This window comes from Budorcas taxicolor, chromosome 6, assembly GCF_023091745.1.
Source record: "Budorcas taxicolor isolate Tak-1 chromosome 6, Takin1.1, whole genome shotgun sequence".
In the NCBI taxonomy this organism is placed as follows: domain Eukaryota; kingdom Metazoa; phylum Chordata; class Mammalia; order Artiodactyla; family Bovidae; genus Budorcas; species Budorcas taxicolor.
In genome coordinates this window covers 113,321,269-113,346,879 of record NC_068915.1, presented here as the reverse complement: position 1 = coordinate 113,346,879, position 25,611 = coordinate 113,321,269, and the positions used below count along the sequence as shown (strand labels likewise).

At 56.9% G+C, this 25,611-nt stretch overlaps 1 protein-coding gene across 1 annotated transcript in view; it reads right to left on the bottom strand.

Moving 5' to 3' along the window:
* SORCS2 (sortilin related VPS10 domain containing receptor 2) overlaps nt 1–22,001 on the bottom strand; it is a 491,862-nt gene extending 469,861 nt beyond the window's left edge. Inside the window, exon 1 of the mRNA XM_052641644.1 lies at nt 21,534–22,001. Within this exon, the coding sequence (XP_052497604.1) occupies nt 21,534–22,001 (468 nt within the window). The remainder of the gene's footprint in view (nt 1–21,533) is intronic.
* Nucleotides 22,002–25,611: the final 3,610 nt, after the last annotated feature.

Here is a 25,611-nt window from a genome sequence, read left to right as displayed (position 1 = left end):
ATAATGAGTATCTACAAAAAGTTGAACCCAAGAAAAAACTTTGGGGGGCTAAAAATTTTCATGTGATTTCTAGGTAATTAACAGTTTGGTCTTCACCATGGCAAAAATAGGCTTTCACCTGAAACTAATTTCCTTTTTGGCTACCAAGGCCATTCTTTGAGTGATAGAGGAGAAGAAAGCTATTAGAATCCATTTATGCAGCGCAAATAGGAGGTGACACCCGGCCGAATGGGAGGTGAGCCGGCCAAGTGCAATTAGGAACACAGAATCTCCTTGTTTGGGTTTCTCCCGCTGTTTAACCCAATCCTCTACTTCAGCCAAGTCTGACGGCTCACAAAGCTCCAAAGGTGAACTTCTGCTTCTGCAGGGGGCTGGCCCCTGACTCCTGGCCGGTCCAGCGGCTCAGCCCACCCTGGCCATCCGCTGGTCTGTGGGGAGAGTCCCACACTATGCGTGTGATGGTCCACCCAAGGTCACAGCTAATCACCAGGAGGCGCAGGCCTGGGACTTTATTCCCCATGGGCGATGTGACCCCGGCCTGGCTTAGCTCCCCTCTCCAGGGCTCTCAGCCTTCCCCCAGACCCCCAGCCATCACCATCCTAAAACCCGAGCCTCTGTTCAAGACCCCAGCCTCCCAGGGGAAGATGCTCACCAGTCACCCCCTCAAGGCTTCCCCTCCTGCTCGTCCAAACCACCGGCTGCTTCTCCGTTTCGCCCGTTTGTGCGCTGTTGTCGCACACAAGTGTGTGTTTGCTCACTCGCTCAGTCGTGTCCAACTCTTTGAGACCCTGTGGACTGCAGCCCGCCAGGCTCCCCTGCCCAGGGGATTCTCCAGGCAAGAATACTGGAGTGGGGTGCCATGCCCTCCTCCAGGGGATCTTCCCGACCCAGAGGTCAAGCCTGCGTCTCTTACGTCTCCTGCATTGGCAAGCGGGTTCTATATCACTGGTGCCACCTGGGAAGCCCTGTCACACACACACTCACCCACAAAACTAAATAACCTGAGAGAAGTCACAGGCCTTGGGCATTTCTGTCGTGGGTTTGGGGGCCGCTCCCTTCCGCCCACCCCGGGGCATCCACCTTCCATTCATTAACGTTCAATATTTGCGATTTGTTATCATTCAGAGTTGCTCATAGCACTTCCCTGGCTGCCCAGAGGTTAGGACTCCAAGCTTTCACTGCCGAGGGCACCGGTTCCCTGGTTGGGGAACTAAGATCCTGTAAGCCAGACACCACGGCCAAAACAAGTTGGCCAAATTTTAGCTCCAAGAGACTTAAAAACGTTCGTCTTCAGTAAAAGCACAGAGACTCGGGCTTAGGACAGGGGCTGTCTGTTCCGTGGACCCTCAAGCAGGTCCAATAGATGGAAGAATTTGGACACGAGGCCAAGTGCCACGCACACCGGTTAAATGCACTTTAAGAACAGCTTTCATTTATCTGCAGCTCACTACAGACACTTCCACTCACCTGATCCCTCCACATTCACTGAGAGCAGCTATGCCCAAGGGCTCTGGCACCCGTAAGGCCACAGGGTCCTCGGGCCCTAAGCAGGGACGCCAGTGTCCCAGGGAGATGACCAAGGGCAGAACATTATGGTCTCCAGTATGGGCGATGGTAGGGGCAAAGCAGAGGAGGCCAGTGGTCAGAACCCCAGGCTGGAAGGTTCCAGACCAGACAGAGGGGGTTGGAGGTACAGAGACCAAGACAGAAGTGCAGGAGTGGCCAGAGGACAGTCCACAGCAGCCGCAGTGTAAAGCCGGGGCGAGGCCGGCAAAAGAAGAGAGGGCTGGCAGGCTGACGCCAGTCCTCAAAGATGCCCACATCGTTATGCCCAGAGCCGCCACCTGCATGACCTTGTGAGGCATCCTGCAGCCGTGATGAGGGGTCTTGAGACGGGGATATGGTCCTGAACCGTCCACGTGGGCCCAGCATACGCACACGGGCCCTCGAAAGAGGGAGGCAGAGAGAGATTTGACCCAGCGCAAGGGGACATGGGCATGGAGGCAGAGCCCACGGGGTCTGGGGGCCCGGAGCTGAGGACTGTGGGGCGGAGTCGGCGAGGAGGCCGAGAAGTGGCGGCAGCCCAGCGATCACGGTCATGCAAGGAAGGGCCACAAGCCAAGGAACGCGGGCGCCTCCAGAAGCTGCAGGAGTGGGGAACGATTCTCCCGGGAGGGGGAGGGCAGGGGAGGCCCAGGAGAGAACAGCTGTGCCCACGCCTGGACTCCAGCCCGGAGAGAACGACTCTGGACGTCTGACCTCCAGAACTGTAAGAAAATACATCGTGCTGTTCTCAGCCACCGAGCTTGGGTCGTGTGTTACAGCAGCCAGGAAGGAACCAGAGCACGCAGACACGGCCCTGGGAGAGCAGCTGCAGCCCTCACGCCTCTGCCCAGCACTGCTGGCCCCAGGTGGACCAGTCCAGGGCTGGGCTTCCACTTGGAGCCAGTGCTCACCATTCACAGAGACAAGGCCACCTGGTCTCACCTTCGGCTAATGTATGCTGTCACGTGGAGGCAAGACTGGGGTCATTCAGCAGTGCTGGGCATCACCCTACTTTCCTCTTTTAAAAAAAAATATATTTATTTATTTGGCAGTGCTAGGTCTTAGTTTCAGTACATGGGATCTAGCTCCCTGACCAGGGATTGAACCCGGGGCCCCCTGCATTAGGAGCACAGAGTCTTAGCCACTGGACTGCCTGGGAAGTCCCCGCCCTGCTTTCCGTGAGGCTCCTGAGTTGGACAGATTCACAGCCCAGAAACCCCACCGGCCAAGATAGGTCCCCTTCAGGTCCATCCAGACAACACGCCCTGCTTTCTTTAGCATCACCTTCTCAGGCGCCTTTGACTCGGTGCTGACCTCAGCTGCTCTCAGCGAGACCAGACACCCTGGAATGTGCTGTCTCAGGAAAGGGGTGAGCCTCCCGTCCCTGGAAAGATCCCCAGCTGGGACTCGGTGACCTCTGAGCACCCTGGAGATGCTGAGACCTCTGAGTCCACCCTGGACTCCTCCTGGGCAGCCAGCCTGCACACAGTAGGTGCCCACGTGGCGTCTGCTGAATGATTCTGCACCCCCAGAGCCTTCCCACCCAACAGCTGTCCTTTTGGCAGAAGAAGCCGTGAGCGCAGGCTGGCTTCCTTCTCGAAGACAAGACCCATCTGTGATTCACCTTCTCCTACGACTCCTGTCAGACATCCCGGGCTGGAGACTGGAGGCAAAGACACCAAAACAAAGATTCGTAGCCGACCTCCTGGCAGAAGGAATCTCAGCCCTGCCCACATTTCACTCCCCATGGGGAACTCTGTAGCTCAGGGGAGAGACGTGAAATAAAAGCCCAGGAAGGTTGCTGCAATGGCCCCAAGCCCGGAGACTCAGCCAGGGTGGGCTCGGGCGTCCAAGAGCCTTTCCGGGGCCCCCCCACGCCCAGGCCCTCTGGATCACCACCTGGAAAGGGCCCAGGCCTGGACCCTGCAGACCTGGTCTAGCTCTGCTCTACCGCCCGCAGCTCTGGACTCTGTTCAAACCACTGACTTCCCAGCACCTCAGTTTTCTCATCTGGAACACAAGGCCAAGAGGCTCTAAGATGCCTGACAACACCCGTCTTCCCTGGTTTAACTCAGGGGCTCTGGGCTTCTTCGGGTTGAGATTTTGGCACACGGGGGCAGAATGAGTGGGAGCACGGACCCCACCCCCAGGCCCAGGCTAGGGTGACCACACCATCCCAGCCCTGCCTTCCACCCATAACACGACCCAAGAGGGCTGCCTCCAGCCCTAACCGGGATGGTCCACGTCCAGGGTGCAAAGCCTCGGGTGTCCCAGGAAACGCCCACTCCTACTGGAGTGACATCAGCTGCCCCCCTGCACTTCACCCCAGACAGTCCCCACAAAGCGCCAGTGGCCCACTGCGTGTGTAATGACCAACAGACAGCCCAGGCCACCTCGAAGGAGCCGCCACGCCAGTGAGAGGCAGGGAGGGCCACCCAGTCAGGGCCCTCCTCTACTCTGAGCTTGGCGCATGGGGGCATGACTCCCCGCAGATCCAGGGGGGGCCCTGCAGACAGGCTGGGGGGCCTCACCACTCAGCTTGCTGTCAAAAGCAGAAGTGAGGGGCAGTGCTGGCTTTGACCATGTGGAAATCACGCAGCCCTCAACTGACCTGTCTGGGAGTGCAGGGCCCTGTGGGGGGTGGTAGGGGTGCGTCATGGACGGCCACGGGAGTTCTCCCGGCGTGGGAGGCTGAGTGGACAGTGAAATGCTGGCAGGGGCTCCGGGCTGCTTGCGGCTGGACTCCGTCACTCACCACAGAGCCCTCTGCATGGTCCCACCCGAACTATGTGTTCAGTCTCCTCTGCAGGGTGGGGGTGAAGGGGGGAGGAGTCCAGGGTCAGCGCCCTGGCCTGGCAATCAGCACTTCATCTGGCAATCAGCATTTCAGTCCTGAATATTCACTGGAAGGACTGATGCTGAAGCTGAAACCCCAATACTTTGGCCATCTGATGGGAAGAGCTAACCCATTAGAAAAGACCCTGATGCTGGGAAAGATTGAAGGTGGGAGAAGAAGGGGATGACAGAGGATGAGATGGTTGGATGGCATCACTGACTCAATGGACATGAGTTTGAGCAAGCTCCAGGAGTTGGTGATGGACAGGGAAGCCTGGCGTGCTGCAGTCCATGAGGTCGGAAAGAGTCGGACACAACTGAGCAACTGAACTGAACTGAACTGGCCAAGATGATGGGTTCAGGGTGACACGTTCCCCGTGCCGGCCAGCAGGTCCCTGTCTGGACTTCTGTTGGGAAGCCCTGGTGTGAGGCAGCGTTCTTCAGCCTCGGGTGCTCAGGGAACCATGACCAGATGGGCTGTCGGAGATGGGGGCCAGCACACGAGGACACAGAGTGCAGAGACAGAGGCCGGGGGACAGAGGCCGAGAGGCCACACCCGGGGCCCCTGGAGCCAGCCACGCCTGAAGCCAGCACCCTTGACGTTTAGGACCTGGGGGCTGATGAGCCCATTTCTTCGCTCAGGCGAGGTGGGTTTGGGTTTCTATGACTTGTGACCAAGAATCTTGCTTAACACACCCACTTCTGCACAAAGAGTTGCAGGAGCCATGGGGACAGCAGGAAGCGCGAGCACACACCCTCGCCCTCCAGGAACCGTCGGCCCAACCAGGAGGATCTCACCAGTCGGCCCAGACACACCAGGTGGGGAGATGGGGTGTGACCAACACTGGCTGTTCGGGGCTGGGAGGAGAGGCAGACCCCGGAGCGCCCAGGGACGGGAGCCAGCCCTCATCCTGGGCCCCCTGCACTCTGCCCCTTGTCTTCCTTCCTCCCCCAACCCGGGGTTGTGGGCGGGGGGGATGTTGGGGGTGGACAGGAAGTCCGCCAGGGCGCCCACGGGGATGCAGGGCTCAGAAGAGATTTGCACACACATCCGGCTGGGCACGTTCTTGACAGAATTAGGCAGAAACGGACACTAGGTACCACTCTTCACAGACCTGCTGCTGCTGCTAAGTCGCTTCAGTCGTGTCCGACTCTGTGCGACCCCACAGACGGCAGCCCACCAGGCTCCTGCACTACTATGGAAAATGGCCGTTGTATTTTCTTCCAGGTGGAGCAAGAATAAGAGGGAGGGCTTCCCTGGTGGCTCAGAGGTTAAAGCGTCTGCCTCCAGTGCGGGAGACCCGGGTTCGATCCCTGGGTCAGGAAGATCCCCTGGAGAAGGAAATGGCAACCCACTCCAGTATTCTTGCCTGGAGAATCCCATGGACGGAGAAGCCTAGTAGGTTACAGTCCATGGGGTCACAAAGAGTCGGACACGACTGAGCGACTTCACCTCACCTCAAGGATTAGTGGACAGACTCTTAGCTACCTGCCCATCGTCACACCCACTTCCCTCTTAATGAGCTGGGGGCCTGCATGCACTTGGTGGAGTCTCAGGCGGACGATCCATGCCCTTCAAAAGGCCCTGTGAAAATGTTAGGGTGGTGACTGTCCAGTCTCACTGCCTGGCTCCTCCTGGGGATGCTCCCTCCTGGTTCTCCCTTCTCCCAGCCCACCCTCGATTCCCAAACTCACCACACTACAGCCCTGCTATTGCCACTACCTCGATGCCCTCCGACCCTCCCCCCACCCTCCTTCACCCCACCACCACCTCTGGGAAGCCATGCCAGGTTTCTCCAGACGGGAAGGCGCTGGGGGAAGCTACGTTCCCATCAGGAGGGTTAAGACCGAAAGTCAGAATCTACCGACTTAGGAAAGCAAGGCAGACCCATGAGATGTCTTGGACGGTGAGTCTGTGGCCCCGACTCAGCTCTGCTATAAATGTCAGCACCTTCTGAGGATAGCAGGAGCTTCAGGAAGAGCCCGGTGGGCATCGAGGTGCTGGCAGCTGGCTGCCCACCACCCCCTCCTCCTTCCCCGAAACGCCTCTCGCGTTGCAGGTCAAGTGGCGGTGGGTCCTCAGACCCCCTTCCTGGGATAAGAGGGGAGCCAGGTGGCAGATGGGGCCACCCTCCAGGCTCCGCCCCTTTCAAGCCAGGGCAGGGGAGACAGGCAGCTCCGCGAGCCGCTTCTCACGCTGAGGACACCCAGACCCAGGCTTGGCCACCAGCTCATCTAAGGGAATAGAGATGTCATACCCCCCACAGTCCCCTGGGAGCCCAGGGACCCTGAGACAGGCAGAGAGGTAAGCCCAGCCGTGAGGCCTGGTAGGGCCCCAACCGAGGCAGACAGGGGACAGACTCACAGTCTCTCATCCTTCACTATTGAGGGACCCAGGCCCTGCACGCGGTGCCTCAGGACAGGCAGGGCTGGGACCCCATCTTGCGACAGGCGCCTGGGCCACAGCCCCGCCTCCCATCCCATCCCACCCAGACCCCCCCACCCTCGGCAATAATTCCTCATCACTCCAGTGGGCAGTGCCGCTTGGAAACACTCCTGAAAGCAGGACTCTCACGAACCCCTGGAACAGAGGGCGGTCCACTTCCTGCCCCCACGTGCTACGTGGACAGTCCCCCCACCCCCATCCTTCTCCCAGGTCAGAGGTCAAGGTGGCCAGCAGCAAAGTCAGCCAGACCTGCACATCCCGGAAGGGTGAGGTGGGGGTGCTGGCCAGGCAGCGTGAGGCGAGGTCACCCCAGTGTCCAGGGCCCGTCTGGCAGGCTCCTCGTCAGGAGGGCACTGGTGACCACAGGCCCAGCTCCCCTCCCTGGGGCCGGCAGTGCGGTGGGGGGAGAGATGCTGGAAAAGCGCGTCCCAAAGCACCCCTCCCACTAGATCCCCCTCCCCAAAAGGCCACGGATTTCAGGTTTCCCCGTGGCTGCCGGGCCTCTGTTTGGTGAGATAAAAAGAAAATCTGATCAGACCTTAGGAGGTGAGCATTTCAGGCCATAATTCATATCAGGAAATTTACCAGAAACGAGACGTTTCTGGTAAAGGAGAAATACTCCCTTTAAAAGTGGGCTCTCAGAGCTGACATTGCTGGACTTTGCTTGGTTCCAGCAAGCCCCTCAGGAAATGGGACAACAATGGAACCACATCAAACTCCCTGTGGATGCCACCCCCGGCACATTAGCACAGCCCTGGCCAGATGCTGGGGTGAGCTCCAAGCATCCCCTCAACCCCCAGGGGTGCTGGTGTAAAGGGAGGGTGCAAGCACATAGCCACAGCCTCCAGAGGTGACACCTTCTCAACCTCTTAAAAGATGACCTGCTGATGCAACTTGGAAGAAAAGACGTAGGCAAATTTTCAGGGGTTCCCTCCCTCCCCAGGGATGACATCAGAACCTGGTTATCCTTGTGAGCTTCAGTTCAGTTCAGTCCCTCAGTTGTGTCCGACTCTTTGCGACCCCATGGGCTGCAGCACGCCAGGCCTCCCTGTCCATCTCCAACTTCTGGAGTTTACCCAAACTCATGTCCATTGAGTCAGTGATGCCACCCAACCATCTCATCCTCTGTCATCCCCTTCTCCTCCTGCCCTCAATCTTTCCCAGCATCAGGGTCTTTTCAAATGAGTCAGCTCTTCGCATCAGGTGGCTAAAGTATTGGAGTTTTAGCTTCAGCATCAGTCCTTCCAATGAACACCCAAGACTGATCTCCTTTAGAATGGACTGGTTGGATCTCCTTGCAGTCCAAGGGACTCTCAAGAGTCTTCTCCAACCCCACAGTTCAAAAGCATCAATTCTTCGGTGCTCAGCTTTCTTTATAGTCCAACTCTCACATCCATCCATGACTAATGGAAAAACCATAGCCTTGAAAAGAAGGACCTTTGTTGGCAAAGTGATGTTTCCGCTTGTGAGCTTGGCCTGGAGGAAGCATTTAGCCTAGATAGACGAATGAACAAGTGACCCCACGAAGACACTTGTTGAAAGACACCCATCAGGGTCGACCTTCCAAGTCCCACATGCCGCCCCTCCAGGAAAGCTCCTCCATGTTTAAAGGCTGTCCCCTGAAGTCACTTATGTTTGTTGAAAAGCTGAGCCAACCATCTGCCAGGTGCTGGGTTCTGTTTTACGTGAATGTACGACACTCGGACCCAGAGAAGCCCCAGCTGAACTGGGGACTGCTGCTATCTCCTTGCTGAGTGCCCTGGCTCTCAGCTGACCCACCCCAGCCAGAGGGCAGAGGCGCCATGACCTGGCTGCCTGGCCACTGCTGCCAATCGAAGGTTCTGGATCGTCTCCTTCTGCCTCGTCCCGTCTCTCCATCTGCCCCCCCAAAGAGCTCATCTCCACCGGGAAGGCTCAGGACCCTTGCTGCACACAGGCTGAGATCAACTAAGGCCTTGCAGAGCTTCAGAGGTCTCGTGAGGGGCAGGCAGTTGGACAGGGAGGCCAGCTCCGTCACTCACCGGCCGTGCGGTCATGCCCAGACACTCAACAGGGGAGAAGGCGGGCCAGACCTCCCAGCTAGCCACGCTTCAGGACCAGCGAGCTCCTCCTAGCCTCCTCATGGTGTCATTTACTGAGCATCTGCTAAGCACCAGGCACTGGGGGACAGCAGAGAACAGACGGACCGAAGCCCTGCCCTCCTGCAGTCCACACCCTGAGGGGCTGGTGAGGACCAAGGGAAGGGCTGGGGCCTGGGGGACACAGGACACTAGGTCCAGGAGCTGGGGTTGGGGGGTTGGGGAATAATTTCCACAGGGTCCGTCTGTCCTCTCTTTCCCACCAGCCACGCCCTAAGTAAGTGTTAGTTGCTCAGGCGTGCCTGACTCTTTGTGACCCCGTGGACTGCAGCCCACCAGGCTCCTCTCTCCATTAGATTTTCCAGGCAAGGATATTGGAGGGTGGTGCCATTTCCTTCTCCAGGGGATCTTCCCAACCCAGGGACTGAACCTGGGTCTCTTGCACTGCAGGCAGATTCTTTACTGACTGAGCTACAAAGGAAGCTCATACATGGCATTAACTTCACTTCTACTCCCCTGTGATTCCCCCACCGCCAGTTCCAGGATCACAGGATCCAGGGACCCATGAACTGGGATGGAGAAATAATGACCTCTTAATATTATTTTAAAGACACTTACTCCTTGGAAGGAAAATTATGACCAACCTAGATAGTATATTCAAAAGCAGAGGCATTACTTTGCCAACAAAGGTCCGTCTAGTCAAGGCTATGGTTTTTCCAGTGGTCATGTATGGATGTGAGAGTTGGACTGTGAAGAAAGCTAAGCGCCGCAGAATTGATGCTTTTGAACTGTGGTGCTGGAGAAGACTCTTGCATGTCCCTTGGACTGCAAGGAGATCCAACCAGTCCATTCTAAAGGAGATGAGCCCTGGGTGTTCTTTGGAAGCAATGATGCTAAAGCTGAAACTCCAGTACTTTGGCCACTTCATGCAAAGAGTTCACTCATTGGAAAAGAATGATGCTGGGGGGGTTGGGGGCAGGAGGAAAAGGGGATGACAGAGGACGAGATGGCTGAATGGTATCACCGACTCAATGGACATGAGTTTGAGTGAACTCCGGGAGATGGTGATGGACAGGGAGGCCTGGCATGCTGTGATTCACGGGGTTGCAAAGAGTCGGACACGACTGAGCAACTGAACTGAACTAAACTGAACTGAATATTATTTTCAATATTTATTTATTTTATTGGCTGCAGCAGGTCTTAGGTGCGGCATGCGGGATCTAGTTCCCCAACCAGGAATTAAACCCAGGCTCCCTGCCCTGGTCATGAGGAGTTTTAGCCACTGGACCTGCCAGGGAAGTCCCGGCAATGACCTCTTTATGCCCATCAACTTCAGCTGCAGTTGGGCACTTCTCTCAGCATGAAGCAGGCAACAAGTCACAAGGGTGTCATTGGCACCTAGGACTTTGTCACCAACCACAGGTGCTTCCCAGGGCGTGTAGACAGGTGCTGCTGACCGCGAAATATCATTAACGCTCACCACGAAATATCATTAACGCTCACCACAACGTCAAAGTTGTAGGAGTTATCACACTTGCTGCTAACTCTCATCGATGTGTGACTAAAGGAAGTTAGTTTTAATATGTTGGTGACTTTATGACCACAGAACGTATTTCCTTTCAGTCCTCTCTATTTGAATGTTGCACTGGTTATAAAACCCACATTCTGAGAAAGTTCTGTGGGGGAGTCTATGACACACCGAGAGCTGAGGACGCCTGTGCCAGGAAGCAGGGGTGGTCCTCGGAGCTGGGAAGCCCCTCCATGTGTGTCCCTGGCCAGCCCCTCAGCTCCCTCCATTCACGGATGAAGAGCGGCTGCAGGGATGGATAAAAACCCTAAAGCCCCTCTACGGTCAAGTGATTAGAACATCAAGTTGGATGGGGTTAAGTTGTACCGATGGGAATAAATTGAGAAAAACATAAGATTTTGTTATTGAGTGCTTTATTTTTATGGAGTGAAAATTGAATTATTTAGCTAGTCAGTGAGGTAATCCATAGGGAAAGGGCCTAAGGGGGAAAGAGAGGAAGTGAAGCCTTGTGAACTTGAAACGCAAAAGGTTCACGGCAGGGAGGCGGCAGCTCCCAGCCACGCCCCTCTGGGCCACCCACCTCCCATCCCCGCCCCTGACCTGTCAGCCTACTCCTGACTTTCCCAGGAGACAGATCTGGGTCTCCTGGGCTCCAGGTAACAGCCCTCTCCCCTCGGGTGTCAAAGGGCAGGATGGGGGTTGTGGGAGGAAAGCAGAAACAGGAGCACTGCCGCCTCCCGCCGTGTGATCCCAGGTGCGGGGTGGCCCGGAGCACGGTGACGGCACAGGCCGCGGGTTTCTTTAGGGACTGCAGCTTTGACAAGCGGGCAAAGCTCAAGGCAGACGCAGGAGTGGCATCTGCTGCGTTAGACCACAGACTCAACCAAAAACTAACACAAAATTACCATAGGACCCAGCAATCCCACTTCTAGGTACATACCCAGAAGAAGTGAAAACGGGAGTTTCAATAGCCGTTTATACCCCCGTGTCCATAGCGGCATTGTTCCCAATAGCCCAGAGGTGGGAGCAGCGAAGTGTCCATGGATAGATGAACAGGTGAGCAAGTGTGGTCCATCCACACAGTGGACTATGATTCAGCCTTGAAAAAGAAGGGCACTCTAATGCGTGCTACAGCACGGGTGACCCTTCAGGACAGTACACCAAGTGAAACAGGCCAGATACAAAAAGGATAAACAGTGCATGCCTCCGCTTATACAAGGTCCTTAGAATAAACAGACTCACAGACAGAAGCAGAATGCTGGTTTCCAGAGACAGTGGGAGGTGGGAACGGACAGGGGTTGCTGTTTCTTGGGGACGGAGTTTCAGTTTGGGAAGATGACAAAGTTCTGGAGACGACGGTGGGGATGGGCGCACAGCCATGTGAATGGACTTCATGCCACTGAATGTCCACTTAAAAACGGTTCGGAGGGTAAATTCTAAGTTACCTGTAATTTACCACCACTGCCAACAAAGGTCCGTCTAGTCAAAACTATGGTTTTTCCAGTAGTCGTGTATGGATGTGAGTTGTACCATAAAGAAAGCTGAGCACTGAAGAATTGATGCTTTTGAACTATGCTGTTGAAGAAGACTCTTGAGACCCCCTTGGACTGCAAGGAGATCCAACCAGTCCATCCTAAAGGAAATCAGTCCTGAATATTCATTGGAAGGACTGATGCTAAAGTTGAAGCTCCAATACTTTGGCCACCTGATGCAAAGAGCTGACTCAATGGATGCTGGGAAAGATTGAGGGCAGGAGAAGAAGGGGACGACAGAGGATGAGATGGTTGGATGGCATCACCAACTCAATGGACATGAGTTTGAGTAAACTTGGGGAGTTGGTGATGGACAGGGAAACCTGGCATGCTGTAGTCCATGGAGTCGCAAAGAGTCGGACACGACTGAGCAACTGAACTGAACTGAACCACCGCTGAGAAACAATAGAGAAGAAAAAAGCATAAATATATTTTTTGCCCTAAAAAGGAGAGCTCAGGCTCAAGAGTGAAGAGTGAAATCACCTCTGGGGCCTGTATTAGCTCTGTGACTCTGGGCAAGTCCCCTGGAGGCTGCGAACCGTGCTTTCCTTGTCTGTAAAATGAGTGCAATAGTTGTATCCACTTCTTAGGACTGTTTGCAGAAGTAAATGAGATGATGCTTGTGATGTGCTTGGCACAGCCACGGGCACATAAAAGGGGGCCGTGATTATTAATTTCATGATTACTAATCAGAAGCAATATGTAAATGACGAGAAATTGTTATTCTAAGATAGAATTACCTCCAAAGCAGAAGTATGGAGGCCATCCTAAATGCCACCTCTCCAGCTAAGGCCCGGGAGATGGTATCTCTGACGCCTCAGAAATACACGCGGCATAGACACTCATAAAGAACCCTTTCTGAATTAAAAGTCATTCGAATAGAAGCAGCCACACTCAGCCTGGCTCTTTTCTTCCTTTAATTTGAACTTAATTTATCTCCGAGCATCAGGACATGGCGTCGTGCAAGAGATGTGCCCTGTTGGAGTCAAGACGAGCTCGGCATTGAAGGGAATGATCGGCTTTTTGCAAGAAAATCACGAAGGAAGGAGGGTGCTGTTATTTTAAGATCTTGGAGCTGGTGTGAAAAAAAATTAATTAAATGATCATAATTTTCTGGACGAATGCAGTAACTGACTGCTGCAGAGATGCAAAATTAAGAAGCACCTTTTCCACCTCAAAAGAACAGCAGAGTTTTCATTCTCTCTCTCCCCCCTCCCCCCCCCCCTCCCCCCCCGGTTCTCCAGTGAGAGCTCCCATTCCAGGATTCCCATTAAATGTTTAAAACAATAAACAGAGCTTAACTGGGATACAGAAGATACAACGCTGTGTATCCTGGAATCCCGGAGCTGCAGCAGGAAGGGTTTCCCTGCTACCCTCTGAGGGCTGTCCATCCATCATCACCAGCTCCTGGGGAGCTGGGAATGGCTTAAACGGGTCTGTGTTTTACAACCCACGGTGCGCGGGTCAGGGGTGGTTGCACCCTGGGAGCCCGGGTGAGGCGGCGTGGGGCATTCACCTTGCCTGCCATTCACTGGGCACTCCCGGAAGAGCCACAGGTGCATTTTCATGGCACTTCTGTGTATCCACGCTCACACCGAGGATGAGGCTTTCTGAGGATTCCCACGGCAAGAGCAGGCTGGGGATAGACCCCCCCACGTGGGCTTCACCTTCCAGACCCGGGGATGGAGACCTCACCGTGACCGTGACAGCCAGGGCTCCCCCTGATTCCTGAGCTTCCAAGCCTGGGCACGGGCTGGCCAGGAACAGGGCTGCAGAAGCAGCTGGCTTCGAGGCTCACCAGCATTGCCCCTCGCTCCATAAAGCACCCGTGCCAACTCGGGAATTAGTAGGGCAAGGGCGAAACGGGCCACTGGGAAGCATCTGCAAATAACTCACTCTCCAGATGCTAAGAAAAGAAAAATGAGGAAGCCCCCCCACCAAACAGAAGGCAGTTTACAAGCTCCCACTCCGGGTCCTCCTGAACTTGGGGATCGCCATGGGGGTGCCTGGTGTGTCGCTGGCACGTGATCTCATGGCTCCAGCCCCACACTCCCCGGTGTCATCCTCGGGGGGCTGAGCCTGCCTCTGACCAATTATACTAAAACCAAATGTTAAAACAACTGTAACTCTAAAGGAGGCCTACCAAGCGCTGGACTGCCTTCTAATCTGAAGGGGCGTGCAGAAGAATGAAGCTAATTTATGATCTCCTTAAAACACTCTCAGGAACCCTCATGCAACTACAAATTAAATAGCCACTTCATTAAAGTAAAAGTAGATTTGTGCAATGTGTCCAGGAACCTTATTAACAGAGCTGTTTTTGTGCCTTTGAGCCAAGCTTCCTGATTGACAGACCTGTTCTTTCTCTGCCTGGTGCACCGGGCTTTTCCAGGACGCCATACCTCACCATCAGCCTGTACCCTCTCACCCTCCCAACCTCCTCCCACCGGTGACGGTGACTCTACCCACCTTCAGAGCTGCTCAAGCATCACCTCCTCCAGGAAGTCCTTGGTGACCTCCTGAGCATAGATCCTTAGGGCATGAGAATTCTGTAATAAATCCCTGTCCAGTCCCAGTGTCCCACCAGGACAGGAGTCGTGGCTGATTTTGCTCATCACTGCACCCCAGCACCTAACAGAGCCTCTTCTTTTTAACTTTTTATTTTATATTGGAATCTAGCCAATTCACATGCCATGACAGTTGCAAGGGCACAGAAGAATGACTCAGCTTCATATACGCATGTATCCACTCTCCCCCAAACTGCCCTCCTTGTTCAGGGGCCACATCGCACCGAGCAGAGCTCCCTGTGCTGCATAGTAGGTCCCTGTTAGTTATCCACCTTTAATATAGCCGTGCAGCCACGTCGATCCCCAGCTCCCTAGCTGTCTCCTCCCTCCACCCTCCCCACCCCCTCCACCCCCCACCCCCAGCAACCATAAGTGCATTCTCTGAGTCCTAACAGACCCTCTTAGAAAGCAGCTGCTTTGAAGGCTAACGTGAGGTCTCTTCTCACCCGGGACTCTCAAACCTCGAGTAAGTTCTCCAGGCACAGAAGAATGCCAAAGACCCCAGGTGGTCCTGCGTCCAAGACAGGCACCCCCCAGCTACCACACTGCCAGCTTGCATGCCAAGATTCTCCTAGACCCGGCCACCCATGAGTCCACTGACCACCACCTGCCTCACAGCACCGGCTGCCCTCACTCTCATCATTTTTGGTCCCGCCACCAGGCCCAGGCTGGCACAGCTGGCTTCCTGACAGCAAATGAGACAGCCACTCAGTGCTGGTCACCACGTCCCTCGACCTCTGTCTGCTTTTGTCTGTGTCGAGGTGGCCACTGGCTGCCCTTGGTGAAGGCTGTGAGACAGCAAAGCCGCCCTGCATCTGGGAAGATGTCCACCGGCCAAGCAGAGACCAGCCACAGCTCAGCCACCGTGAACGAAACCTCTCTCTCCAATCCAGTCCCCACCCCACAATGCTGCAGGCCGGCACTCTGGTGGCCTGGAATTCCGAAATATCTCACAGAGGGTTCTGTAGACTTAAACGGAAGGCCCTGGAGCCACAAAGCCCGCCCACAAGAGTGGACCACAGCTGTCACCACGAAGCCCCCATCATCAGACGCCAGGCTACAAATCAGCTTTGTCACCGGATTCATTCAAGAACCTGAAGGGCTTTCCATGAAGGCCCTTATGGTCCTCTGGACATTGAAGGCTGGCCATGAGCCAGGAGGCCAGTGCCGCTCTAGGAAAGACAGAGGCCTGCAGGGGGGACAGGGAAGCTGGAGCTGAGGCGGGCAGCCACGCCCTGTCCATCCTCACCGGAGCCTGCTCTCAGACCCACTCTCCCCTCCCTCTGCCCCCTCCAGGGCCTGGGCCAGGTCTCAGCACCGCAGCAGCCTCATCCCTGAGCCTCTGTACAGGGTCTCCCCAAGCCCACCCTACACAATGCCTCCGGGGTGGTGGCTGAAATTCAGCCCAGCCCCCGCAGTCACTCCCCGAGTCCCTGCTTCAGGCCGCGCCCTGTCGGAGCACTTTACACGGACGACCCGGTACTGCAGACAGACCTTCGAGCCGTCACTTCCCCCAGATCTAAGACACCGAGGCCTCGAGAGCTCAGTCCATCCACCCTAAACCTCAGAGCCAGAAAGGGGCAGGGCCGCTGCAAACCCAGGCAAGTGGATGCTCAAGCACCCATAACCCACACTGCCACACTGGGCCCTTGGGCCTCGTGTTTGGGACCCATTAGGAGGTGACTTCAAGCAGTTTTTTGTTTTCAGACTTCTTTCCTCTGGTTTCTCTTCATGCACAATGTGCTCACTGTCTCCTTAGATGGCACATAGTGTGCCTTCACATCCCCTCCCCACAGATCTTGCTCAAGTAGCCCCTCCCCCAGAATGCCCCTCTCCGTCTCCCATGTGTCCCCTCCCACTCAACCTGTAAGTTCACCCTGATAGCGACTCTTCCAGGCAGTCTTCCCTGATTTCCCCACTGGGGAAGATGGTGCTCAGCCCCCATATCTTAACTGTGCATGTCCATCCCTTCTTTCCCCACAGGACTACTCTGAGCTCCCCTGCGTGAAGCTCAAGGGACACAAAAGTAAATGAGGCCCCTTCCCAGCTGTTATGAGTTAAAGTGTGCCCCTCCCTCACAAATCATATGTTTAGCTCCTAACCACCAGGACCTCAGGATGTGACCATATTTGGAGATAAGGTCTTTAAAGAGGGGATTAAGGTAAAATGGGGCTTCCTTCGTGGCTCAGATGGTAAAAAATCTACCTGCAATGCAGGAGACTCAGGTTCAATTCCTAGTTCGAGAAGATCCTCTGAAGAAGGGAATGGCACCCCACTCCAGTATTCCTGCCTGGAGGATCCCATGGACAGAGGAGCCTGGTGGGCTACAGTCTGTGGGGTCACACAGAGTCAGACACGACTGAGCGACTAACACGACTTAAAATGAAGCCACTGGAGTGGGCCCTGACTCCGTATGACTGGTGTACTTGTAGGGAGAGATTAGGACGCAGACCCAAAGATGGCCAGTCCTAAAGAAAATCAACACTGGAAGGACCGAAGCTGAAGCTCCAATACTTTGGCCACCTGATGCGAAGAGCCGACTCATTGGAAAAGACCCTGATGCTGAGAAAGATTGAGGGCAGGAGAAGAAGGGGACGACAGAGGATGAGATGGTTGGATGGCATCACCAACTCAATGGACATGAGTTTGAGCAAGCTCCGGGAGTTGGTGATAGACAGGGAAGGCTGGCATGCTGCAGTCCATGGGGTCGCAAAGAGTCGGACACGACTGAGCGACTGAACAACACAAAGAGGGCCATCGAGAAGCCAGAGGGAGAGGCCTTGGGAGGTACCAACCCTGCTGCCGCCTTGATCTCCGTTGAAAGTGAAAGTGAAAGTCACTCAGTCGTGTCCGACTCTTTCCAACCCCCATGGACTATGCGGTCCAAGGATTTCTCCAGGCCAGTATACTGAAGTGGGCAGCCGTTCCCTTCTCCAGGGGATTTTCCCAACCCAGGGATTGAACCCAGGTCTCCCGCATTGCAGGCAGATTCTTTACCAGCTGAGCCACAAGGGAAGCCCTTGGATGACCAGCCTCCAAAACCCGGAGAGAAGCCCTGCTGTCTGAGCCATCCGGCCTGCGGCTCTTTGCTGTGGCGGCCCTAGGAGGCTAACACAACTGCCCTGAAGGAACTTGACCTCTGACAGGTGTGTCGGGTGTGACCCATTTCACATCTTCAGAAGCTCCATGCTCCCATTTGGAGCTCTGTGTCTCTGGGTATAAAACACGCACAAATGTTAGGTTCCCAAAGATGCCCCAGTAGAGAGCAGGGATAGTCAGGGCAGAATTATCTCTGCTCCCCTAGACATCTCCAACCCAACCCTGCAAACACGACACAGAGCAGAAGCAGAAAAGGGGGGGGGCAGGGCAGGCCAATCCGTGGCCCAGCAGTAACAAAGCCAAGCAAACTGGACCTGGCTTCAGGAAGCTCACATTCCAGTCCATTAACGTATCAAAGCTACAGTTTCACTGCCCTAAAGAAAGGCTTGCAGAAGAGCTGCGCTTAAATCTATAACGTGGGATTTCCCAGAAGCAGGAAAATTCAGACAGGGCACAGCACCGTGCCATTGGGGTAGCATCAAACCCTGAGCCTGGAGGCAGAGACCTGCATCCTGTCGTGTGTGCGTGTGTGTGTGTGTGTGTGTGTGTGTGTGTGTGTGTGTGTGAGTTGCTCAGTCGTGTCCAACTCTTTGCAACCCCATGGATTTTAGTTCTCCAGGCTCTCGCCTCTGCCCATGGAATTCTCCAGGCAAGAATACTGGAGTAGGTTGCCATTCACCTTTCCCAGGGGATCTTCCCCACCCAGGGATGTAACCCGGGTCTCCTGCATTGCAGGTGGATTCTTGACTGTCTGAGCCACCTGGGAAGCCTTCATTCTTGTCATATTTGCCTCCAAATCACCCCTCTACCTCTGAGGGTAGCTAGCGAGACTCACAACCTGGAGCCTCTGTGCACCACCCCGTCTGGAAGCATCAAAGGTAACACCGGTTGGTTGCAATGAAACATTCATTTCACACCTAACAATTCATTTCTATGGCTAAACGGCAGACAGAAAGGCAGTGTCTGAACTTCCAACTTGTGCATCTCCATGGGAGCGGGAAGAAACCAAGCCTTTGGAAGGAAAAAGCACATATGTTCTCAGCGCTACAGCCACGGGGCCTGTCCTGGAGCCAGCTCACATCCTGTGATTCGCCATTCCTTTCTGCAGATGCTCTAAAATGCCGTTTTAAGCAGCTACCCCTCCCAGCAAATGCTTTTTCTATTACCTTGGAAAAACACCTGACACGGTGAAGCAAACACTTTCTCTGCTCACGGGAAGCACCTGGACAGAGCCTAGCTCCTTGGGGCCGGATACCTGCGCAAACGAAGTGAAATGAAATTTTGAAAAGACTCTACTCAGCAAATCAGCCTCGAGTCAGTTTCTTTCCTGTTGCCGCTTTCAAAGATGGGGCTTTCAAGCAGAGGAGCGGAGGTGATCCAAGTGCAGAATCCTGGCTAAAATCCTTGGCCCTGTGGCTGCCCGAGGGGCTTGGAGCGCATTTCTGAGAGCGGAGAAAATAACGTAACGCATGCGCGGAGTGCTAAGAAACCGGAGACTAGGAAGAAAAAAAAAATGGCTTTCCTCGGCGCTTGGTTACAGCTTTCACTCCTCTTGAGTTTTCCCCAGGCAAGTGAAACTCAGGCATCACCTGCTGCCAAAGCCAAAGAATGATGTGCTTTTCCAGAGAGGACTCCAGTCTCCCATTCCAGAGAATGGGTGAGCTGGGGGTGGGGGAGTAGGCGGTGTTGACAAGCGAAGTGGGAGGTGCTTGAGCCAAACGCCTGGTCAGCATCTCCTGGCTGCTCTGCTCGCTTTCTCACCCACAGACGTTAACAGCCAAGAGTACATGGGCTTCCGCCTCCTGAGTGACTTACTAACCGCCAGGCCACGGCGGGCTCCGCACAGTCACCCCTGCCCGCCCCCTTTCCTAGCTCCAGGGGAGCAAGGCATCTCTCAAAGCTCCCCTCCAAATCTGGACTTCCTGCCCCCTACTAAAGAGAAACCAGCACCCCCTTCCCACTTCCCACACTCAACTCAGCCACTGTCCCCAAGGAGCAAAGCCAGGTGGGCTCCTCTGCCAGGCCCTGCCCCCTCGTCTTTCCAAGGAAACTCTGCACTCAATGGGGGTGGGCAGGCTGGCCCTCAGTGAGTCCTGAAGGTGCTGGTCCCGTCCGGGAGGCTGGTCTCCCCCGCTCTGTGTCTCTCCCTAACTTCTTTCACCCCCGCTGGCCACCCCCCACGAAGCTAAAATGAATTAGCTGCTGGATGAACGGAGGGGGGGGCGCGGTGGCGGGAGCAGGGGGAGAGGGAGGCTTGGTTTGAATGTTCTGGCTCCACAGAGTTGACTTAACAGTCAATATTTATTTGTTTCCTTGAGTTACTGGTGTCCAGGTTTTACCCTGCAGTCCCAAAGGTACAGCTTAGGGTACACAAGACAAGGTTTAGGAATGAAACGGGCATGAGGGAAGGGCAGGGCCTGGCTGCACATCTGGGGTCCGACCCCTCTCTCCAGACGGGTGCGGGTTTGGACCTCCAGGCACTTTCCTGGTGGCTCAGATGGTAAAGAAACCATCTGCAATGTAGGAGAGCCAGGCTCGATCCCTAGGCCAGGAAGATCCCTGGAGGAGGAAATGGCAGCCCACTCAAGCATTCGTGCCTGGAGAATCCCACGGACAGAGGAGCCTGGTGGGCTACAGTCCATGGGGTCACGAAGGGTCACACACGGCTGATCAGAGCCCGGCACTGAGCTCTGGACCAAGCAGCCCATCCCATGCTGCCCCTGCCCCAACAGGCTCCCAACGCCCAGCCGTGGTGCTCACTCCCCCCCCCATCCCCCCCCTCCAGGGCGCCCAGCACCCGGAGCTAGGCAGGAGCTGAGTATCAGTACCACCCAGCCCAGGCTACACTGCTGCCCTGCCTGGGGGAGCGCCTGGACCCCCACCCCTCCACTCCCGATGGACTGATGCACACAGGGCCTGGCCCTATGCTGCCTCTCCAGAAGTTTGGGGAGCAGTGGTCAGGGAGAAGGGTTGGGGGCAGCCCCTGGGCAATGAGCAGACATGGATGCAAGGGGGTGAGGAGGGGTTCCCTTCTCCTCTCCGCATAACCAGCCCCTCCCACACACACAGCTGCTGGCTGTGCTTCCCCCGGCCCAGCCCCACCCAGGGGAAGAAGGTGAGGGTTAGCCCCGTACTCCTGACACACCACCCAGAGGAAGAGCGGGTAGGACCCACAGGGCTGGTGGAAGGAGGCGCCAGAGGACCCTAACAGAAGTGTCTTTGCTGGGTAAGGGTGTCCAACTTCCAGCTGGAGCCAGGCCAAAGTAGCGGCGAAGGTGGGGGAGGGCGGGGAGTGCAGGAAGCTGGCCCGAAGCGCGGCGCGGAGCCCAACTCCCCGGGTTAGTAGATCCCCGCACATCCAGGTGCGTCCGGCGGCGGGTCCTCTGGACCGGGAGAGGGGCTGCCCCAGAACCGGACGCCGGGCTGACCGCGGAGGTCCTGGAGCCCATGGAGGTGCCAAGAGCGGGTACCGGGTAGACCAAGGTGGAGAGGGTCCTGGAACCAGAAAAATCCCAAAGCAGCGCTGGGCGGACCCGGCGGAGCATGAAGGCGATCGAGGCGCAGCACCGAGTTGGGAGTGATCTTAAAAGGCCTTGGGGCGCCCCAAGGTGGCCGGGGTCCCGAAACCTCCAGAGACACCCCCAACCTGCGGTCCGGAGGCCAGTGGGGGCGCCCCCGAAACGGCTTAGGGTCCTGGAAATCAGTGGAAATGTCCCCCGAGGTGAGGCAGGGTGCTCACGTATCTGGAGACCTCTTCCCAAGTGGCCCAGGGCCAGCAGGGGCGCCGCCGGGGTAACTCCCGTCCCCATGTCTCCGAGAATAGCGGGGTGGCTGCGGGGCCGTCCAGAAGTGGAGGCTCCGAGGCGTCCGGGTCAGGGCCCGCGGGGGCGCGCGGAGGTCACTTACACTGCTGTTCTCGCCCGTCCAGTGCACCATCGCCTGATTGTGCGTCGCGTCCCCCTTGAGCACGAACGATGTGCTGATGAGCGAGACTTGCGCCCGCGAAGCGGCTCCGGCCATCGGCGCTGCCCGCGCCCAGCGCCCCTGGCCCGCGGCGGGGGCGCCGTCCTCGCCGGGACCCGGAGCCTGACCGGGACCCGGGGTACCGGGCTCCTCGTCGCGCGCCTGCCGATCCTCGCCCCCGCCGGGCAGCGCGCGCTCCGCAGGCGGGTTCGGCGGCGCCCGGGTCAGCCGGGCGCGGGGACCCAGGCGCCCGGGCTCCGGGGAGCGCCCCGCCGCCCCGCAGGCGGCCAGCAGCAGCAGCAGCAGCAGGAGCGGCCGCGAGCGCGGCGGCGGCGGCGGCGCCCCTGGGCTCGGGGCTCGGGCGGTGGGGCCGGGGCCCTTCGGGGCGCGCGGGGATCCCCGGAGCGCCATGGTCGCCGAGGGGCGGCGGCGGGGCCGGCGGCGGGGCGGCGCGGGCGAGAGAGACCGCGGCCGGGAGAGCGGAGGGCGCCGGGGAGCGCGAGCGAGAGCGCAGAGAAAGGAGCCGGCGAGGGGAGGGCGCCGGCGGGAGGAGGGGACTCGGCGCTCCGCCGCCGCCGCCGCGCAGCCGAGGGCGCACCGCCACCTGCCGGCCAGCCCCGCGCCCGCCCGGGCGAGCGCCAGACGCTCAGCAACCGCGGCGGCGGAGGTCCTGGGGCGCGCCCCCACCCTCCAGGGCCGCAGGCCGCAGACCTCTGTCCTCAAGCCTTGCTCTTTTCCTCCTCCTCCCCGCCTCCTGCCCTCCGCCCTTCCTCTGGCCCTTTCTTCCTGTATTTACTGAGCACCTACTCTGGAAGAGCCAAGTGCCAGGCACTGGGGATAACCGCGTGAACACAGCCAGGTGCCTGGTTCAGCAGCTGAGTGGTCTGTCACCCCCAAGTGGACCCGATCATGGACGAAATCACCCCAGGGAGACAGGATGAAGCCAGATCATAGGTAGAAAGGTGGTCTCTTACAGGGGCCTCTGAAGGAGCAGCAGTGGGCAAAACCGAACCCAGCACCCTGAGGATGAGGAGGAGACCTTTAGAAGTTGGGGTGGGCCTGGGGAGGGGGGATACTTCGAAAACCCTAAGGCAGCTTCCAGACGACCTATTCCTGCAGCCATGCCTGTGGCTTAGGTTTCAGGACTTGCAGACAGTGACTTTATGTCCCAACCCCGGGGGCCACCAACGGGGCAGCCCTGAATGTAAGCACAGACACCTGGGCGAGAAGAGGGTGCAGGCAAGGTCCCATTCCAAGCCTGGCAGGCCACCGAGCAGAGTGGGGAGAGAGGCTCAGAGCATGGAAGCCCCCACCCAAGGTCACGAACCTGCTTTAGACAGAATTCAACGTAAGAGTCAGCTTTGCTTCCTCGGCCAGGCCAGGGTCCACCCTGCCCCCATCCCTCTCCGCAGTGGGCCCTCCGTTAGAAATCCTCAGGCTTAGTGTCCTCATCACACTCTCCTCCCAGATGGGTCTCTGCTTCAGAAAAAGAGAGAACGCTCACAGAGGGAGCCTAACAGGGCAGAGCAGCAAAGCCTCCAACATTCGGGAAAGATAGCGGGGCTTCCCGCTGGCCCCCAAAGAGCTCAACCACCCAGTACCCTCTCTTCTGTGGACTCACCCAGGTTCAACTGGAATTCATGCCCAATAAGGGACTGGGCTTGCCCTGTGTGCAGCGCTGGGGTGCGGGGCAGGGGGCTGGCTAGATATCTACACTGCCATCTCCTATCTCGGAGTATGCCCTTACCCCTCCACAGTGTAAATTCCCCATCTGTCAGAGTCTGAATCTCCAGCTCAGGCCCAGGGTCAGGGGAGGAGGAGGAGCCAACAGCTGGGGGAACATCTGTCCAACACAGGGACAGAGAAGAACAGAACGGGGTCAGTGCGGGGCTGAAGGGAGGGGGGGCGAGGTGCAGGGGTGCATGTGAGCTCAGGTGCCAAGTCGTGTCCGACTCTTTGCGACTCTGTGGACTGTAGCCCACCGGGCTCCTCTGTCCATGGGGAATCTCCAAGCAAGAATGCTGGAATGGGTTGCCATGCCCTCCTCCAGTGGATCTTCCTGACCCAGGGATAGACCCTATGTCTCTTATGTCTCCTGCATTGGCAAGCAGGTTCTTTACCACTAGCACCCCCTGGGAAGCCCTGATTCATCCCTTATCTGAATCCAAAGCTCAGAGATGTTTCCCCCAGATTTCTCAGCTTACAAACATTTCTGGGCTTGGGGACCCAGTGATGAGAGAGGAAAACAAGGTCCCTGTTCTGGAGAGAAATATCTGTCCGTGCCGACAGGCCGATCTGGGAGAAAACCCAGACAGTGCTACATGCCCAGGAGAAGCTAAGGCAGGTGTGGGGTGGTGATGAGGGGGTGCTGAGGGCCAGGTGACTTTGAGCAGAGAGGGAGAGGAGCTGCGTGGGCCTGGCAAGAAGAGCCGTCCCAGCAGGGGGGAGCCCGTAAGATCCAGCACAGCCCAGAGCAGCTGTGCGGTCAGAGGGGAGGCGCCAGGCTTGATCTGTGTTCACAAAGCACAGCAAAGACTCTGGAGGGCTTCAAGCAGGGGGAGCAAGGCCAGCAGCGTTCTTATAGCGTCACTCTGGCTAGGAGGAGGACAGGTGCAAGGAGGCCTTAGAACGTGACTGTCCAGGCCTGAGAGAGGCCAGGGCGGCTGGGCATGGGTGACGGGCAGAGACAGGGGAGGAGGAGCAGAAGGAAGCCAGCTTCTGGGTGCCTCCCACCCGCCATGTTGACCTTCCTTAGTGACCCACGTCAGGGACTCGGGGACATGGCTGCAAGAGAAAGACACAGGCAAGTGTAGAAAGCAAAGGAGAGCTTCAAGCAGGCTTCCTGTCTGACACCCCCAGTGCAGAGGGATCTTGGGAGGCCACAGAGGCCATGTCTACAGTGCCCATCAAGGTGGCTGACGGCTGGAGCGTGAATGCTGATGGAGGCGTTGCAAAGCCGGGCAACATGTGGACACTGGTGTTCGACACCTGGTACTGGGTGCATGAAATAAACATTGAACCCTCTCCAGGTTCGTAACGCCTCATTCTTCACAACAGCAAGATCCCAAGACTGGGAAACCCACCCCAGCCACCCTCCTCCTTCACCTCCATAAAGGGCACTGGACTCCAGACCAAATCAGGCCTGCTCCTGTTCCTGGGGGAATTCGCAGTCTGATGGGGGAGGCTCACAGTCTGATCGGGGAGGCACACAGTCTGACGGAGGAGATGCACAGTCTGATGGGGGAGGCTCACAGCCTGATGGGGGAGGCGCACAGCCTGATGCTAGAGTTCACAGTCTGATGGTGGAGGCGCACAGTCTGGAGGTGGAGTCCACAGCCTGATGGTGGAGGAGATGCACAGTCTGATGGAGGAGGCTCACAGTCTTGGGGGAGACTCACAGCCTGATGAGGGAGGCACACAGTCTGATGGGGGAGGTGCACAGTCTGGTGGTGGAGTTCACAGTCTGGTGGTGGAGTTCACAGTCTGATGGGGGAGGTGCATAGTCTGATGGTGGAGTTCACAGTCTGATGGGGGAGGTGCAGTCTGGTGGTGGAGTCCACAGTCTGGTGGTGGAGTCCACAGTCTGGTGGTGGAGTCCACAGTCTGATGGGGGAGGTGCACAGTCTGGTGGTGGAGTCCACAGTCTGGTGGTGGAGTCCACAGTCTGGTGGTGGAGTCCACAGTCTGGTGGTGAAGTCCACAGTCTGATGGGGGAGTTCACAGTCTGATGGGGGAAGTGAACAGTCTGATGGTGGAGTTCACAGTCTCGTGGTGGAGTCCACAGTCTGCTGGTGGAGTTCACAGTCTGATGGGGGAGGTGCACAGTCTGGTGGTGGAAGAGATGCACAGTCTGATGGTGGAGTTCACAGTCTGATGGGGGAGGTGCACAGTCTGATGGTGGAGTTCACAGTCTGATGGGGGAGGTGCACAGTCTGATGGTGGAGTTCACAGTCTGATGGGGGAGGTGCACAGTCTGGTGGTGGAGTCCACAGTCTGGTGGTGGAGTCCACAGTCTGGTGGT